Source organism: Anolis carolinensis, chromosome 1 (genome assembly GCF_035594765.1).
Source record: "Anolis carolinensis isolate JA03-04 chromosome 1, rAnoCar3.1.pri, whole genome shotgun sequence".
Lineage (NCBI taxonomy): Eukaryota > Metazoa > Chordata > Lepidosauria > Squamata > Dactyloidae > Anolis > Anolis carolinensis.
The window spans coordinates 194444668-194459936 of NC_085841.1; the positions used below are offsets into that span (position 1 = coordinate 194444668).

The 15269-nt window shown below is 40.6% G+C and overlaps 1 protein-coding gene across 1 annotated transcript; it reads left to right on the forward strand.

Annotated features, from left to right (window-relative positions):
- The first annotated feature begins 7422 nt into the window (after window positions 1–7422).
- dusp19 (dual specificity phosphatase 19) lies at window positions 7423–11860 on the forward strand. The gene is made up of 4 exons (XM_003223914.4): window positions 7423–7860; window positions 9315–9361; window positions 9581–9733; window positions 11346–11860. Exons 1-4 carry the CDS (start codon window positions 7632–7634, stop codon window positions 11565–11567), a joined length of 651 nt encoding a protein of 216 aa, XP_003223962.1. The 5' UTR covers window positions 7423–7631; the 3' UTR covers window positions 11568–11860.
- The last annotated feature ends 3409 nt before the right edge of the window (window positions 11861–15269 follow it).

Sequence of the window (15269 nt, forward strand, 5' to 3'; positions counted from 1 at the left end):
ATTTCATTTAGTAAAGCACCAATAATTAATCATGTGAATAGTTTTCTTCATTACAGTAAAATAATGATTTTAATCCCCAAAATGCCAATGTATTTGAAGTACCTGCTTTAAGTCTTTCCTGAACCAGTTTGTATTATTCTTGCTCATGGGTGAAATGACTGACCTATTTTTCCCCTTAATTTTAAAATTATGTTTTGATTGTTTGGTCATAAACTACTGAATAAGCAAGAGTTCAAAAAAAGTACGACAATATCTGGATACATGTTACATAGCAGATGATTAGGGGTGCAATGTCGGTCCTAAATTTTGCCAGTGTACCTAAATATATATATACTAGACCAGTGGTTCTTAACCTTTGTACATCCCCAGATGTTTTGGCCTTCAACTCCCAGAAATTCTAAAAACTGGTAAACTGGCTGGGATCTCTGGGAGTTGTAGGCCAAAACACCTGGGAATCCCAGGTTGAGAACCACTGCACTAGACATTACTGTTCCATTATCTGTGTAGAGGCCAGTAGGGGGCACTAGAGAGAGAGGGTTAGTCCATATTATTTGAGGGGGGAGTTGAAGGAGGAAAACCATTTTGCTCATTTCTGCTGGTTATCCCCCTCCCCACTTCCAATATCATAAAGAAGGGTTGATTCTACAATGGGGACATGGGTAGGGGAAATGACATGAAATCAGGGGAAAATGGTCTTCCTCCCTCAACCAACTTCCCACCCCCATAAAATGGACTATCCTTCTCTCTCTAGCACCCCTTTGTAACCTCCGCCCAGATAATGGAACAGTATCCACCAGAATTCAAGCAACTGGATCTCTCAAGGAACTAGCAAAAAATAAAGAAACATTACTTTAAATTTTAAAAATTCAAAATAAAGTAATAAAAAGTAAAGTAAAACAATTTTTATAATACAGTAAACTATGTTACATTAAGTTCAGGTTGTCTTTATTTGCTTTCAATTATGGTATTTCAATATTAATATCAATAATAATCAATAATATAATATACTTTATTTATATTCTGCTCTATAGCCCCGAGGGCGGATTACAGGTACATATATGGAAAACATCCAGTGCCATTATACAATAGACAAAGACAGATAGTACATAAACAGAGACAGGCTTCCCTTTTTTCATTTCCAGCATCTGGCTGTGCTTGACTTGGCCATGGGGAGGTGCAGTTGTTTCATTTTCCACACTGAAAAGCCTGTTGTCCATGGATGCCTTTTCTTGTCGGATTTTTGCTGGCATGTTTTTCAGGGCGCCTTTTACCTCCCTGCCTATTTATCTACATTGCTGTTTTCAAACTGCTAGGTGAGCAGATGCTGGGCTGATGGCAGGAGCTCACCCTGACCCGGGCTCAAACTGCTAGCTTTCCAGTTGGCAGGATCTTGTGTAGATTGCAGTGCTAGCCCAGCCCTCCATACAAAGTTTATGGTATGGTAAAGTTTATGGTATGCATGGTATGCATTAGATCTATTTTCATAGTAGTTCTGAAGCAACCAAAAAACTACATTTATCCCTTACCAATCCCCATGGGTCCTATCAGTTAATTTCTGGTGACTTAATGGACTACATTGTAAGATCCTTATTACACCACTCCTTTATTATGCTGCATTATTCTACTTGAAATCTGTTCCACCCAGTCTCTCGAGGGGAGCTGACTGTTGATGTTATCACACCATTGTTGCATTTGGACTTTAAGAGTATCATTTGCATGGCCAAAGTTATTGACTGAAACTGTTCCACACTTTATTGGTTTGTCTAATTGGATTTTTCAGTGGAGTCATTGTAGTGGTTTCCAACCAGGTGTTTTTGACTGCAACTCCCAGAAATTCCAGCCATCTTACCAGCTGTTAGGAATTGTGGGAGCTGAGGCCCAAAGGTTGGGAACCACTGCTCTAAAGGCACAATGATACAGTGGTAGTGCTACAGTGTTATAATGATATAATAGTATAATATATAATATATAATAGTATATTATATTTACTATTATAATGATATAATAGTAAACAAAAATATCAGAAGAGGGGGTTAAGATGGGTCTTCTTACCCATCAGAAGTGGTCTGGGGCTTCTTTCCCAGAGATTTCCTTGGGAATCCTTGTAGTAGGGATAACATGATCACACCATTCCAACTAATGACCCATTCATATAAAAAAAGACCACTAATGGATCTTTCCTGGAAGAAAGCGCTTAGATTAAACCAATCTGGTTACTGATTTGTTGTGGGAAAAGGGGTCATTAATGGATTATTTTAATTAATTAAAAAAACCTTTACGTTTTCAGTTACCCTGCAACACAACAATGCCTAGATTGTGTTTTAAGACCGAACCACCAACAGGAGTAATGCATCACTATAGTGCACTAACAGCATGGTGTGATATAATGCTCTAAGTGACAAGTGAGTAGAATAAATGAGCATGTAGTAAATTCCCCAAACGTTTCACTTCACCTTTCATTTCTCCCTTTCTCATCTATGTAGAAAAAAAAGCCATTTTTGTTTCTCAAGAGAAAGCTAAAACCATGGGACTTTAATGCACAAAGCTGCATTTGTGCCATCATTCATCCCAGTAATTTCTGGGAATGATGACCCCAATATTGCATGGCATCAGTAGCCACACAACAATGACTCTTTGCTGCTCTATGGTCCTGCAGCTGGACTTCCTTCTGGGGAGCAAACTCTGTCCTTCTGGAGTTCTATAGCTACATATTTTTTAAATGATTTTCTTTTTAAAAAAAACCTTCTAATCTCTAATTACTGGGAAAAGAAAGGGAGAGGCAGATGGCAGGACATGCTGTGTGTGCTAGCACAGAAGTGGCTGGGGCTTCATTGTAGCAGGTATGTTTAAGAACTGTGGCGCAGTCAGGGGCTATTGGTGGGTTTGGCCCATAACTAGCAGGACATGGGTTTGTCACAGGATGGTGGCAGACTGACAATCATTGTGTGATTGGGACTGATTTGCCATCTCCATGCATAAAGTTCTCATATTTCCTGAAAAATTAGGAACAATTGAAAGAAAGCATTCATGTGTGCTGAGGAGACTGAGCTGTCCTGAAACCCTCCTCTCTTTCTCTCACTGATAATGAATACAATTTATATTTTGTGCGAGGCACATACCTCTTGCTGTCTGTGTTGCTGCTGTTCTTCAGAAGAGCCAGCTCACGGAGTATTTCAGCCTACATTATGTTGGGCTAGACAACAAAGTAGCCAGCTACCATGGTGATCTTGGTGCCTTTTGTGGTAGCTTTAATCAGAAACTTAATCAAAACTTATTCGTTTTAATGGATACGGTGTGTGTGTGCAAGTACGTGCGTGCAGAGAACCACTTGCTGGACACTATGTTTATCTGTTGTGCTAGGAAGTGATACATGAATGAATGATTCCATTTCAAGGGCATGGTGTGATCAACTTGCATGAAGTGCATTATCTAGCTGCCTCCACGGGTGGCCTTGCTGTAAGTTGTGCTCAGAAGTAGTTATCTGGATAGTATTCTGCCTGCAGGTGTATTGGCCAAAGATCGGGTTGTTAACTGTTTGAAATAGTTACCTGGGCTGGTCAGTTTCATTTGTGTGTTTTTTCTTAATCATAATACTTATATGATTGTGAGCGTGGGGGAGGACACAGAATCATAGAATTGGAAGAGACTGCATGGGTATCTAGTCCACCTCACCATGTAGGAAAAACACAAAGTACCTCCAACAGATCCAGCCTCTGTTTAAAAGCCTCCAGAGAAGGAGCTTCCTCCACACTCCAAGGCAGAGAGTTCCACTATTTGCAATCTCTTTTCCTGTAATTTGAACCCATTGTTCAAAGTCCTAGAAATCCTAGAATAGAATTCTTAATCAGCTGATTTTTCCCCTTGTCAGGAGCAACTTGAGAAACTTATGGTGTGAAAGAATTGGCCATCTGCAAGGACGTTGCCTAGTGGACACCCGGATGTTTTGATGTTTTTACCATCCTTGTGGGAGGCTTCTCTCATGTCCCCGCATGGAGCTGGAACTGATAGAGGGAGCTCATTCGTGTTCTCCCCTGGTTGGATTCGAACTGACAACCTTCAGGTCAGAAACCCAACCTTCAAGTCATCAGTCCTGCCGGCACAAGGGTTTAACCCACTGCACCACCGGAGGCTCAGCTGATATAATTCAGCTTTTTTTAATCTAAGGAATCTGAACACAGATTGTGGGACATTCCTGGCATCAGGTGATAGTTACTTCCCCAAATATGAAAAGGTTGTGAACTTTCTCCCCAGCATGACTTAATAGATAACACTGAAGACACATTCACTACCTTTGAAGTCAAAGAGCGACGGGACAGCTGAGCTCCATAGGAGTTAATATCTGTTAAATGAATGACACCAATCATTCTAGCACCTAGTGCCCAGAGGTTTCTCCTGGGAGTCCTTGATGCTCTCAACCATTCTGTCTCTTTGATTGGTAGCACTCCCTTCGTACATATCTTTTTAGGGATTTTGGACCTCAAGATGGATATGTTTAATGACTCCTTTTGAGATTTAATTATCTGGTTTACTGATTTATTGTTATGATTTCTGGGCTGGGTGAGAGCTTGCCCCAAGACTTCCTACATTTTCCTGGACTGTACTGAATTGTACTTACTCGCCTGCTTTGAACATTTGCTGCTTGTAGGCATGGGCCATCTAACTCTATGCAGCATACAATGGTATTGAAAATAGGAAAGCTGTAACCTTTTACATGTAGCTGATTGCAATAGCCATCACCTCATTTACACACTGGCTGAGACTAATTGCACTTGGAGTCGAGCACTAATTTCCAGGCCACCAATCCCACATCACTCAACTACAATGCAAAACCCTTATTAAGACGAATGAGTGTGCCAACAGAGGGTGTTTTTTGGAAGCAGGAGCAATACTAGCAAAGTGTGATGAGTTCCCTCATTATTATGAAGCTCTTGGTCTAACCGATTCATGGAATGTAGGTCTTTTTGAAGTACAGTAGCACAGGCTATTAAAAGTATTTTTATATCAACATTTATTTCATAAAGAGATCTATAAATTGTATGATTATATGACTCCTCTTATGGTTCCAGAAAAAAAGCTTTCAGAAAAATGCAGCGGAGTTAGCCCTATAAAGTCATAGATAAATCATGTCATCTGTGTGTGATCCCATATCCTGTAAAAATAATGGAGTAAGTGTCTGACCATTACATGAAAAAAATTAAATGGATGTATTGGAAAAATTTTACTCTTTCTCTACTAAAAGAATGGCAGATTCAAACCTTTGGCCATTGGAGAAAAGATTGAATTAACTGAAATTATTTATTCAATAACTCGATTTTCCTTATTAAGTGGATCAGTAGAAAAAGATACTCAGTTTATTTCTTATTGAAATATGAAATGTAAATGTATGCAGCTGATGAAAACTCTTTGCACAGTAAATTTCATGGGTGGATTAATAAAACTTATCTCCACATACAAAGGTGCTAAATGCATGAAATACAAGAAACTAAATTAATAATGAACCTTTGAAAAATGCCTTTAGAGCAGCTTAGTGCATTGAAGTGTCTTATATCCAGTTTGGTTCCATTTGTGTATTTGATGAGCCACTTTTCTCCAGAGGATGAGCAAAGACTACTGAATACTTTAGTGGATTGGTCAATCAATCATTTACAGATCCCCATAACAATACCATTATCTCTATCTCATCCTTTACCAATTTATCATAATAGGAATAACATGAGAGACCGTACAAAAAGGTTCACCAAAATCAAGATGTAACTACTATGTTTTCTTGGGGTTGTTATATGTCTTTCGGGCTGTGTGGCCATGTTCCAGAAGTATTCTCTCCTGACGTTTCGCCCACATCTATGGCAGGCATCCTCAGGGGTTGTGAGGTATGGATAAACTAAGTAAGGAAAGGAAAGAATATATGTTTTCTTGATTTGCTAAGATATTATGTCTGCCAAAAAAGGGAGATGAGATTGATCTGGCATTATGAAGGCATCAAGTGACACCAAGAGCGCATCGAATGACATATTTATTATCATGAGATTTTAGATATATGTATGGATGAGCACCAACCCCCAGAATCGGACACGACTGGACTTAACGTCAGGGGAAACCTTTACCTTTACTTTACTATGGCTGTTGGATGTTTGGCATTTGAGCATGAGAGACAGGTTGAGGACCACTGATCTAGAGGAAAATGTAGAGGTATGTGGTGGGGGGTGGGGGAGGGGGAAGAGGAAAAACTGGAAAAAAACTTTTTAAAAGAGATGAATAGATAATATAGAAATGCTCAATTATATATAATGTATACATGCAATAGCTATTACCTATTCACAGATTATTATGTACTTAATAACACTTTTAAAATAGAGTGAGATATCTTGGGAGATGAACATTTATTAAGGTTCCATATCCACCTTATACGCATAGCCTTAAGGTAAATTTTATATAGTATTTTAAATAATTTTGTGCATTAAACAATATTTGTCTACATTGAACGATCAGAAAGCAAAGGCGGTGCTATTTATCCTTTGATTTTTTTTCAGAATTCCAGATAAGAGATGCTCAATGTCAATATTAGATGTAGCCCCTAGGAATGCTTAAAGGTAAAGGTTTTCCCCTGACGTGAAGTCCAGTCGTGTCTGACTCTGAGAGTTGGTGCTCATCTCCATTTCTAAGCCAAAGAGCCGATGTTGTCCGTAGACACCTCCAAGGTCATGTGGCCGCTGGCATGACTGCATGGAGTGCCGTTACCTTCCCGCTGGAGCAGTACCTATTGCTCTACCCACATTTGCATGTTTTCGAACTGCTAGTTTGGCAGAAGCTGGGGCTAACAGCGGGAGCTCACTTCACTCCCCAGATTCGAATCTGGGACCTTTCGGTCTGCAAGTTTAGCAGCTTCAGCAGCTTAAGTGTTTTAACACACTTCGCCACTGGGGCTTCCAATACAGTATTAATAATATTGTAATATAATATATTGTATATACTACAACTTATGATATGGTACTAGGGCCGCCGATGGCGCAGCATGTTAAACCGCTGAGCTGTTGAACTTGCCACATGACCTTGGAGGTGTCTACGGACAACGCCGGCTCTTCAGCTTAGAAATGGAGATGAGCACCAACCCCCAGAGTCAGACATGACTGGACTTAACGTCAGGGGAAAACCTTTACCCTATTATTAATATTACATATACAATCTACCAGCACTATTACACTACAGTTATTATTTCTAATAATAATCGTGTTACATAGTGTAATTTCCGTGGTCTTTAAGCCTTCCGTGCAAAACTACAACTCCCAGGCTCCCACAGCATTGAGCTATGGCTGTTCAAAGTGGAGTCAGATTGCATTTATTCTACACAGTGTAGATGCGACGAAAGCGCGCGCCTGTTACTAGACATAGACACCGCACTTGGGCTGAAAGAAAAGAAGCCTCCTGACCAATCCGGAGCCGGGTTTCTGTAGCCAATCCAGAGCTGGTTTACACAGGAAAAGGAAGCTTAAACACAAGGCTGTTCTGGTTGCCTGACTGCTCTTGATGCTTGCAGATTGTTGAAAGCGCTGTTTGGGAGAAAAGAGAGAGGAAGGAAGAGTCGGCGTTGGGCACTTGTGTTTGCTTTCTGTTCGCCTCCCCTCGCCCATGTGATGCACTCGCTCACCCAGGAGATCCGCTCCTTCTCCAAGACCAACCTGCGCAGGCAATGCACCCGGGTGACCACTCTAACCGGGAGGAGGCTCATCGAGACCTGGAAGGATGCGCGGCTGCAGGCGGTGGAGGTGGCCGACAGCAAGGACGGCGGGGCCGCCTGCGGATACGTGCAGGACCTCAGCCTGGACCTCCAAGTCGGGCTCCTCAAGCCCTGGCTGCTTCTAGGTGTGTGGATGGAGGAAGCCCAAGGGCGGGAGGGTTGGGCTAGTAAGACATCAGGAGGGGTTGCATTGATGTTATGGCCATGCACGGTTATGTTATGGCATGGAAAGCCCTGGGTGCAGCTCTTCTGGAGAATGAATGCATACCACTTTAACTCCCATGGCTGAATGCTGTGGAATCCTGGGAATCCTACAACAGGAGCTGGTGCCTCACCATTACACATCCCTGGATTCCATAACATTCAGCCATGGGAGTTACAAGTGGTAGCAAACTGCAGGCATTCTGTATAGCGTGGATTGGAGCTTTCCATGCGTGTGTGTGTTAAAACACACTGTAATGTGTTAAATGTAGGTGTGTCGCCCAAATGTGATGAACAACATCTGTGGTACCTTCTATACTGCCATATGATCCAGGTTATTAAAGCAGATAATCCACATTATCTGTTTGGAACTGGATTATACGAGTCTACAGCAGGCTTCTGGAACACAGCCATACAGCCCGGAAAACACACAGCAACCCTGTGATTCTGGCCATGAAAGCCTTCGCCAACACAATCTGGGATCAGATCCTGGGATATAGAGCAGTGCAGAAGGAGCCTGAATTACTGTGTAACAAAATGATTCATGTCTAAAAAGTATGTCACCAATATGGCATAGATGCACTCTTTGACACGTTCTTTGTTGGCTCCATACTTTTTCATTCTCAGTATGTTGTTGTTTTTGCATGTTTCTTTGGTGTTCAGAGTGTCCCTGGTGTTAATTTGTTTCATATCAGTTTCAAATTACGGCAACCCCATGAGTATGCAAACACCTTAAGATGGTAATTTTAAGAACAAAGTTGGTAGCCAACATTGTCCTCTCGTTGGCTACAAGTTCCCTTGCATATTGACATTCCAGACTATCACAGGTTTGTCTTTGTCCCCTCTACACTGCCATATAAAATCAAGATCTGTTTTGAACTGGATTATATGGCAGTGTAGATTCATACAATCCAGTTCAAAACAGGTAATGTGGATTGTCTGCTTTAATAATTATAGGGCAGTGTAGAAGGGGCCTTTGAAGGCGACTCTGAATAAAAGACCCTGCCATCAACAGCCCTGCTCCGTGCCTGTTGTCTGTATGCACATGAAATGTGGCCTTCTACTTTTCCAGTCTTACTTGTGGTTAAAACAAGTATTAGTTTTATCCAAAAAGGATTTTCTGTACAGTTGATCCTCTGTTTCCATTGATTCTGCACCCAAAGATACAACCATCCATAGGTTGAAAATATTCTTTAAATCAAAACGCAAATTTTGTTTTTGCTCTTTTCTGTATGGGACACAATTTAACTATGCCACTGTATACAATGGGGCTTGAGCATCTATGGATTTTGGTACCAAATTGTAGCAGATACCAAGGGCCCAACTGTATGTAATTCTTTGGTGACTCCTTGGATAATATGAGATTCTCTCATTGCAGGATCACAAGATGCAGCTCATGATCTCGACACAATGAAAAAATACAGGGTGAGGACATGTTTGGTTTTTTTACAAGAGTTGTTTCACTATTTTTAAAGCTGTCTATTGAAAACTGCTTTTTCAAATGTCTGTCTTTGGTTTCATGGCATGAAAGTGAAGGAAGTGTTTGTACCATATCCCTTAGCTTGCAGTTTGAAGTTCATAACCATGTCAGAAGTTGAAGATTAAAATGCTGTCTTGGTTTATTATCTGTCTAATGCATTTCAGGTCACCCATGTTCTAAATGTAGCTTATGGAGTTGAAAATCCCTTCCCTGAGGACTTTACATACAAGAGCATCCCTATCTTGGATCTTCCTGAGACTGATATTATCTCCTATTTCCCTGAATGTTTTGAATTTATTGAGGAAGTTAAATTAAAGGTAATTGCTGTAGTATGTGATTGATTTTTGGTGCACAGTGAAAAAATGGGCAAACAGGCATTTTGACACTGGTTTGCTGAATTATTAGCATTGTATTTAGATGCTTCTATAATGAGAACAATTAAAACTTCTTAAGTTCCCTTCTTAAAAGCTGGTGGGGAGGGACTAAAAAAATGTAATATTTCACCTATATAGAGTTGGGTATTTCAGTTACCCTGATAATGTAGATTTTAACTGTTTACTGTACATCTTACTGTAATCAAGCAAATAAGTGTAGCCATTGGCTGACACTGGGACCTTTGAACCCTTTTAATGTTTAAAAAGACAATCACTTACAACTGTGACATAAGGCTAGCTAATTTCAATAAATTCCTGTGTGTGTGTGTGACTGCAGTTTAATATTGTGTTATAAATCCATTTCTCTGAGAATAAAATCCACTGAAGTTAACAGAATTTTCTTCTAGAGGAGGTTATCATATAAGTATATATTTTATTAAGTTTTACATTAAACTATTCAAACAACCGGGTATTGCTGAAATTCTACAAGAAAAAAACCCAAGAAAAAAAATGTTAGAAATGAGCACAGTAAGCACATTTACGCTGAATCCACATACATCACACATTTTTTCTCTAAGGTTTAACATCCATGTGTGTGAATTGGATTTCATTTGATGTGCAAAACCAATTTTATATATTAGAATGAATATTTTATAACTGTACAGTGTGCTGCCTTTCACATATGGCCAGTATCTTGTAGAAGGAAATCAAAGCTCAATCTGCTTCATATAATCTGTTCATTTGATGCTATGGCCTGACATTATCTTGGCTGTGCAAACCAGTCTGCAGATTATTCCACGAGATCTACCAGTTTCATTATTTACATAGTTTGGAATTAAGAAAGCTAATATTGCACAATCAAGCTTTGTGTTATTTTAGAAGGAGAGAACACAGCGTATTCTTTACAATGTAACAAAGGTGTATTCATTTCATGCCCTCCTGGAGGTTTCCAATTACAGTTTCCATTTCATTTCTAAATTAGATTTACCATCCTCAATAGCTTAGCATCACTGTTCTGCCTCAGAAGTTTAGTACTTTCTTTATACCAGGGAGTGGTTTTATATGATCTTCTTGGCATATCTAACAAACAAAAAGAAATAATGCACACTGCTATTGTAATATTCAATATATAATACATTGCATGACATTTAAATAATTTGTTCACATCTCATGGAGCACTCTGTACCAAAGCAGGTAAAATTAATAAAGTATGGGATTTTTAATTGCCTCATCAGAGAGAAATAAGAGAAAACTGGACCATCACTCTGGTGTGTTTTTCATTGGGCTAAGCACATGGGGCTTTGGACATTGGCAGCACTAACTATTGGGAGGTTTCTTAAGTAGAGTATAGAAAACTCATCAGCATTTCAGTTTAAGAGTATCATAATACATGAAAAAGGAAGCATTCTCTTCTATCGTAAGATATGTTTAATGTATTTTATGCCTTTGTCAAGGGACTTGTTACTTGGTCTTGAAAACATAATGTCAGAAAATTGCACTGAGTAAATAGTTACCAGCAATTGTTTTCTAAACAGTTTATCTCATTTTCTTTGAGGATGGCGTGGTGCTTGTTCACTGCAATGCCGGAGTTTCCCGTGCAGCAACCATTGTAATCGGCTTCCTAATGCACTCAGAAGGACTCGACTTTACCAGTGCCTTTTCTTTGGTGAAAAATGCAAGGCCTGCTATTTGTCCAAATCCTGGTTTTATGGAGCAACTCCGGAAATATCAACAGTTGAATAACAACAAATGTGGGAACTTAAATGATTCAGACTGATGAGGAAAGAAATAACCTTTCTGGTTGCACTTTAATGAGAAAATAAAGTGAACTTTTTGACTGTAATATTATGGAAGATGTCCAGAATTACTAATGGCAAACATGCCCTCACTTTTCAGTATATACTTTTAAAGCCACTTCACATTAATTCTTGTGTGGATTGGCCTCACTGCTTTGCTGGTGATTCCCTTACTCTCTTCACTTGTAACTACCATGTTCTAAAAATATGTAGGATTAATCAATATTATACTTATGTTTTGTGTCTTCTTGTTATAAAATAATCTTTTACTCTTCTTATATTCTCTTATAACCCTTCTTTGTCAGAGAAGGCTAAAACCTTATCAAACTCTCATGATCCTTTAGAGGAGCCCCTGGTGGCGTAGGGATTAAAGCCTTGTGACTTGAAGGTTGGGTTGCTGACCTGAAGGCTGCCAGGTTCAAATCCCACCTGGGGACAGAGCGGATGAGCTCCCTCTATCAGCTCCAGCTCCATGCGGGGACATGAGAGAAGCTTCCCACAAGGATGGTAAAAACATCAAAACATCCGGGCGTCCCCTGGGCAATGTCCTTGCAGATGGCCAATTCTCTCACACCAGAAGCGACTCAGGTTGCTCCTGACACGGAAAAAAAATTGATCCTTTATCATTGTGTTGTAGCAGTTAAAGTAGTGTCAAACTGCTTTAAATCTAGATGCACTCCCAGAATAAAGTGGACTTTGATGATCCAAAATAGGCAGGAATCAGATTCTGGAGTAGAGCCCTCTAGCTTTCAAAATACAATTAAGCTATTTTACTTAATGCAGCTAGTGCAGAAATCAAAATCACACAATCAGGAAAGTGCAGGGAACAGACAGCGCTCTCATGTTAGAGACTACGGGCCCTATCATACTACACTACTTTGGCATTTTAACAGCTGGCTGAAGTCTTTGGTGTTCTGGGATTTGTAGTTTAATAAAACTCAATAGTAAGGGCGTGCAATTTGGCAAAAACCTGTGGCATTTTTGGTGTTGTGTTTTCAGCTGCTCCCGTTTCATTTTAGGGCACTTCCTGAATTCAGGAGGGGTTTCTTGTTTTCATGCCAGAAGGATTTGTCCATTGGTGCCAATGGGGAAACTTTAGAGCAGTGGTTTTCAGCCTGGGGTCCCCAGGTGTTTTTGGCCTTCAACTCCCAGAAATTCTAACAGCTGGTAAACTGGCTGGGATTTATGGGAGTTGTAGGCCAAAAATATCTGGACCCCAGGTCGAGAACCACTGCTTTAGAGACTCATTTCTCTGTCAATTTTAAGGTCTTATCAGCATGAAACTTGTCTCAGTTATAGGCCACATCTACTGAAAGCCTGCCAAGTTTCAGAAAGTTTCGCCAATCCACTTATATTTGGAAATTGTAAGTTTTTACAATAATATTTTTAAAAAACCACTAGAGGAGGTCTGGGAATTGAAGTCCCAAGCACACGGCACAAGAGGGGAGGAGAATTAGCAGACACAGTCATCCAGGCTTCTGACTGGCTGAGAAAGAAAGTGAAAAACACACGGACCTCGACTTCTTTTATGCTCTGGGATGGAGCACAAGGCTCCTTCAATGCTTGCACCACACAAAGTGCTGCTGGGAAAGTGAGTTCCCATTTGCCTCAAGGAGTACGTGGGGGGAGGCAGCTTCAGAAAGGGATGGAGGAGCAGGAAGGGATGGGGAAGAAAGCAAAGAAGCCGCAGCTTTCCTGATTTGCGAGGCTGCTCTGCCCACACACCGCCGCTTTCGCCTCCGGTAGAGTGCCACTCAACCCCCATTGGTTCCCATTATTAGCCGGCTGCTCTGATCTGTAAAGGCTTCGGCTGCTCTGTGCCAGGCTCGTTTTCATGCATTTAGCAACTGAATTCACCGAATCATTCGAATCCGGTACACAAACGAAATCATACACGCCCCTACTCAATAGCACAACATTCAGGTTCACTATTCCCTTTTAACTTTTAAGATTACATACAGTCTACATCAAGCTTAAATGACATTAAGAATATTAATGTCTTGTATTCTTAAATCTATTTCAGTAGATATTTGTTGATTATCAGGTGCAATAAATGAAACCAACAACAAAATTGAGTATATGGGAGCTTCTACTTAAAATTTTAGCTTGCCAGTCATGACTTAAAAACACAGGACATCAGAACTTTGGCCCAATGTGGAAATATCAGGAATTGAACCCCTACAGCAATGTGAATGGAAGATCTAGGTGTGATGTTTAAAAAGATTTAAATATGAATGCACATTTGCAAAAAAATAAAGGTATAGTTAAAAACATAATACAGGATGAGCTGGAACATTTCATTTTTTCTTTCTAGGTAAGTCTCCAGAACACAACTAATGATAAGCTGAAACAGAGGTGCCCGCCATCAAGGGTCCAAGTCTGGGGATGGCGTTGTGTCTACCAGTTCTGGATGGGGTTCCACTTCCTCTGAAAGACTGTGTTTGCAGATTGGGAGTGCTCCTGGATCCATCTCTCCAAATGTCAGCCCAGGTAGATGCAATGGTCAGGAGTGCTTACTATCAGCTTTGGCTGATTGGCAAGCTGCACCCCTTCCTAGATTTGGAGGATCTAAAGATGGTAGTGCACACACTGGCAACTTCAAGGTTGGACTTCTGCAATGTGCTTTACATTGGGCTATGTATATATGAGCCCCAATGGCGCAGTGGGTTAAACCACTGAGCTGCTGAACTTGCTGATCGAAAAGTCGAGGCTTCGAATCCGGGGAGCGGGGCAAGTTAACCCCATCTTCTGCCAAACTAGCAGTTCAAAAACATGCAAATGTGAGTAGATCAATAGGTCAGGCAGGAAGGTAATAGTGCTCCATGCAGTCATACCAGTGGTCACATGACCTTGGAGGCGTCTGGACAACACCGGCTCTTTGATTTAGAAATGGAGATGAGCACCAACCCCCCAGAGTCAAACTCGACTAGACTTCATGTCAGAGGAAAACCTTTACCTTATATGTGTGTTTATATATATATATATATATATATACACACACACACATATATATATATATCCACACACACGCATACATACATACACAAACACATATACACAGACTATACACACACACACAAACACACACATATCTATATATATAAAAATGTACTGTTCACTTGTAGGATCAAGTTAACAACAAAACCACTGAACCAAATGCCATCAAATTTGGCCACAATACACCAACATATCCAAAGTATGTCCTTCACTCCAAAAAACCTCCCAAAAAACTGGATCGGCCTATATCTATTTTTCACTCCCCCCCCCTTTTCTGCCTGAATGGTATGCTCCCCTATTTTCCCTTCATTCCCTGCACTTGCCCTGAGGGAGGCGACTGTGTTTACAGCTGACGGGGAGCCCAGAGTGTGGAGAAGAGCAGGTAGAGAGGGGGCCAGCTGTCAGGGCTGTTATTTTTGGAGGGGCTTCCCTCTCTCCTCACAAACACAGGAACACATACACCTTCAATTATAAAGCAGGAGGGAGGATGGCGCCAGGGGATAGGTAGGGTTCACTTAGGCCTCTTCCACACTTCCTATAAAATACATATTATCTGATTAGAACTGGATTATATGGCAGTGTAGACTCAAGACCCTTCCAAACAGCTACATAACCCAGAATGCCAAGGCAGATAATCCACAGTATCTGGTTTGAACTGGATTATCTTGAGTCCACTGCCATACAAT